The sequence below is a fragment of the Eurypyga helias genome, unplaced genomic scaffold, assembly GCF_000690775.1.
Source record: "Eurypyga helias isolate BGI_N326 unplaced genomic scaffold, ASM69077v1 scaffold27850, whole genome shotgun sequence".
NCBI lineage: Eukaryota > Metazoa > Chordata > Aves > Eurypygiformes > Eurypygidae > Eurypyga > Eurypyga helias.
This window is the reverse complement of record NW_010226710.1, coordinates 1-3868: the sequence shown is the minus strand read 5'-3', so window position 1 is coordinate 3868 and position 3868 is coordinate 1. Positions and strand designations below refer to the sequence as shown.

Genomic DNA, 3868 nt, shown 5'->3' with positions numbered 1-3868 from the left:
CGCCCGGAGCCTCTGCTCCTTGGTTCTCCAGCGCAGCCCGCACGGAGCAGAGGGCGCGACAACACGGAAGATAATTGAAAACCGTTTAATGAGAAGGCGGGAATGACAGCAGCGACCAGGCACAGCCCGGCCAGAACGCGACCGCCGGCCTGCCCGTCCTTCCCCCTTCGCTCCCTTTTCCCCTGCTTCCTCCTTTTAGCCACACGCTTTCCCTTTTCTCCAACGTCTCCCAGAGAATCCCAGATTCCCCCGGCACCACATCCCTAGTTTTATACCCACTGATCCACCTCCGCCCGCCCTTCCCGGCATTTCTGCTCTCCAACCGCTTCCTGTCGGCAGAATGAAGGTCCCAACTGCTCACCCCGACAGAGCCGAGTCGCTGCCGATCACCTGCCTATCCGGACGATGACGGGCCACGCATCCTCACGCCGAGAGCAGCCGCCGAGCTCCAAGTTCTGGCGCATAGAGTCCAACACGTGGTCGACACTCCACATCACTTTTTTATACGCGTTATGCAGCGCTACGCACTTTGTATTAACGAGTTTACAGCCTTCGACGTTCTGCTTAGCATCAGGGCTCCGGATCGGCTGCGCCACCCGGGCCTGGTGATGATCAGATGCCGTGGGGGGTGTCGCTTCCCTGTTCCCTGCCGCAGCGATGTTCCAGGGTGGGGGTACAGCCACCGGCTTAAGAGACTCCACAGGGGCACAAAGCGCCTCTGACATCGCCCCTTGGGCGGTACTGTCACTCTGAGGCTTGGGGGGCAGAGTCCCCTGCTCTGCCAGAGGACACAACGCCCCACACGTTGGCTTCGTGGGGACGCCTCGTGCCTCAGCGGGGGGGACAGTCGCTGGGAGGGTGAGTTTGGGCCGGCCGGTGCCAGCGGGAGCCCGAGGAAACTCCAACCTCTTGGGGCAAGGCTTGTAAAGCAGTATCGTTCGCTTGGCTTTCCGGATGATCCGCAGGACGTAGGATCTCCGCACCACCAGCTGCCAAAGCGTGGCCCGGGTCTTACGAGTCAGACGAACAGCTTTACGAGCTGAGCGCTGGCGACGCACGTGACAGTATTGGTGGTCCTCAAGCGCCAGGACGGCGGCCTTGCGGTCCCTGCAGTAGTTGTGATCGCGCAGAGGGCACGAGTTGCCAAGCCAGAGGCACCTCTTGCTCGTCCCGCAGTAAGAGTGGTCCTTCGAAACAGTCTTGTTCAGCTCCTTGACAGGCAGCTCCATATTTCGCTGGAAAAACAAACATTCCCTCAAAGTGCATCGACCTCCCAGGGCGTTCCTTTTAACCCTCTCCCTGTGGTTGCCATGCAGATGCTCCCAGGGATCTGCCTTTTTGTCCTGCTGTTCCATCACTGGATGAAGCGTGAATCCTCCGCCCTGGATTGCGTTTCCCACCACGCCTTGTTTGTCCTCCACCTCTTTCTCCGTCCCAGGCTGGAAGGCCACCTGTGCCTGCTCGCGGCTTTCCACTGGTCCCGCTCTGCCAGCCACCTCTGCCAGCGACTCGTTCAGGGCCTCGAGATGCTTGAACTTGTTCAGCAGCCTCCTAGACCGCAGCCGCCACTGCGTGCACCATCCTGCTGCGAGAGGGTTGGGAAGAGTTTGCCTTTCTCCTGACTGGGGGTTTGGGATGGGGCAGGGAGAGAGGGACGTGCTGAGGGAACAAGGAGATGCTGACAGCCTGCTCTCTCCCCACTAAGAGCCATTCTATCCAGTACAGGGGCCAGCTGGGCTCCACATCCCCAGCATCCCATCCCGGGATGGGCAGGAGAGTGAAGTCCTGCCCAGGGATGGGGACAGAGCACACCTCGGGCTCTCGGCTCCAAAGCCAGGTGGTGAGGAAGAGCAGGGACCAGGACTCACCTTGGCAGGGGCTCTGCGTCCTCTGCTTCAGCCAGCTCACATCCCCGCTGTGTTCTGCAAGGAAACCAGATGGATGTCACCTTCCCGGCAGGGGAAGCCCTTTGGCTCTGTGTCCATGGGGCCAGAGAAGGAAGCTCTGTCCACCGCCAGCAGCCAGAGCGCCACAACCCTGCTCACAGGTGACTGAACAAGGGGGAGATTCTCCCTGGGTTGAGCAGCAGCAGATCCGCAACGGCTCTGCGGAGCTGTGGGCCTAGAGGGAAGTGGGGGAGACGCCTCAAAAAAGGCAGTGAGGAGGGGAGGGGTTTGAACAGGAGGACAAGGGGGAACCACTGAGATACGCTGGTCACGGGGACGAAGAAGAGCTTGGGGTGGCCTCAGAACGTGCCACCCCTCCCTTTTGTGGTAGGTGGTCCTACGGGGGTTGGATTGTTCCTGCTCACCTGCAGAGGGGCTGTCAGGTCCATCCCACCTCACCGGGCTCTGCGGTGTGCAGATCCATGGCTCTTCCCCACGCTCCATCCGATACAAAACGTCAGGTTTGGGGCCTGGGTAACCTGGGGGGTGGAGCAAAGGGTGTTGGTGTGACACGAACTGGAGGAATAAATTGTTAACACCAGAAAATAAAGGTGTTTTCTGTGACATTCCAAACTGCACTTCACCTTGAGAAAAGCCAAAGCAGAAGCAACACCAAAACATGGAAAATAAGCACGAGAGACACCGGAGCTGCTGCCGGCAATGGATTTATTCACAAGGACAAGGGCAAAGCACTGATGGGAGTATGGGAAGCGACTCCCAACTCTGCTGACAGGGTTTCCCAGTGCGGGATTATCTGCTGCTCATCCTCAGAACAGCTCCCGGGTGTGGGATGTCCTCCCGGGTAATGAGATCTCTGTCCTGTCCTGGTGGCAGTGGGCAAATCCTCTGAAGGGACCTTACTGTTTCAGGGAACTCTGCTGTGGTCTGATGGCTCTGCTTCCGAGCAACCTGCCTGGTCCATGCTCCTCCTGCCCCGCTGCAGCTTGCGCACCCTGGGGAGGGGACAGTCATTGGACCACGGCCAAGACCCCCTGCAAGGTCCCTCGGGGGGGCAGCTAACCTGCAGTTCCATTTTCAGAGGTGGCCACTAGTTCAGAGAGACCCAAATCCTGCGTCTGGGTCTCCCAAGAAGATTGTGGGACACCAAACTGCAGGCGCTCGGAGCGGCTATCCCAACCCTGCAGCCACAGTTCAAATCGCGTTGATCACCCCGCACAGCGCTGGAAACAACACAGTTCTGACGGAGTCAAATATGAGCCCCCAGCCCCCCCGTGCCCCTATCCCAGGAGTTAAAAATGCAGGTTTACCCAGAGATGTCAAGAGCTCGTAGTTGTCCAGCATGACGCTGCGGTACAGGTCCCTCTGCCCCACAGCAATGGCGTCCCACTCCGCGCGGCTCAGATAGACAGCAATGTCCTCGAAGGTCACGGGTTCCTGCCACACAAGGATTGCACCCTCGTTCACGACGAGGATAATGCTCCCTCATTGCCCACGATGGCAGGGGAGAAGGGTTTCATATGGGGTTTATTTTCCAGGAGCTATTCCCACCCTTGGGAGAGCTCCCAGACCACAAGATTGAGAAGTTCTCATCCTAAATTGACTAAAAAAATGGTGGCTCATCCCGCCAACGCCCTCGGCAAGCGGCCATCGGGCAGGTAGGATGGGGCTCTGGCTTTGCCCGCGGCTGTCGGAAGAGAGGAGCGACAGGGATGGCTGGAGGGGGACAACATCACCAGGGGAGGGGGAGCAGCGCAGAGGGTTGGAGGGGGGCGGTAGGAGAAGGGGGCTGGAGAGGGAAAATGTCGTGGAGGGGCTCGGTGGGGAGAAAAGTCATGGCGAGGGGAATGTCACGGGGGAGGAGGAAGAAGTCAGAGAGAGCCATGATGGCGGCTGCTGAGGGGGAGCAGCGAGACCCACCCCAGCAGGGTGTAAAGAGGGCAGGCGGCCACGGAGAGCTGGGT

General features: G+C 59.5%; 1 protein-coding gene across 1 annotated transcript; it reads right to left on the bottom strand.

The window, feature by feature from the left end:
- Positions 1 to 386: 386 nt before the first annotated feature.
- Positions 387 to 3341, bottom strand: LOC104511528 (the record flags this gene model as incomplete). Its single annotated transcript, XM_010154183.1, has 4 exons — positions 387 to 1582; positions 1869 to 1922; positions 2312 to 2425; positions 3215 to 3341. Coding segments are annotated over 4 exons (1491 nt in total), but the record flags the coding sequence as incomplete, so codon positions are not given.
- Between the last annotated feature and the right edge of the window lie 527 nt (positions 3342 to 3868).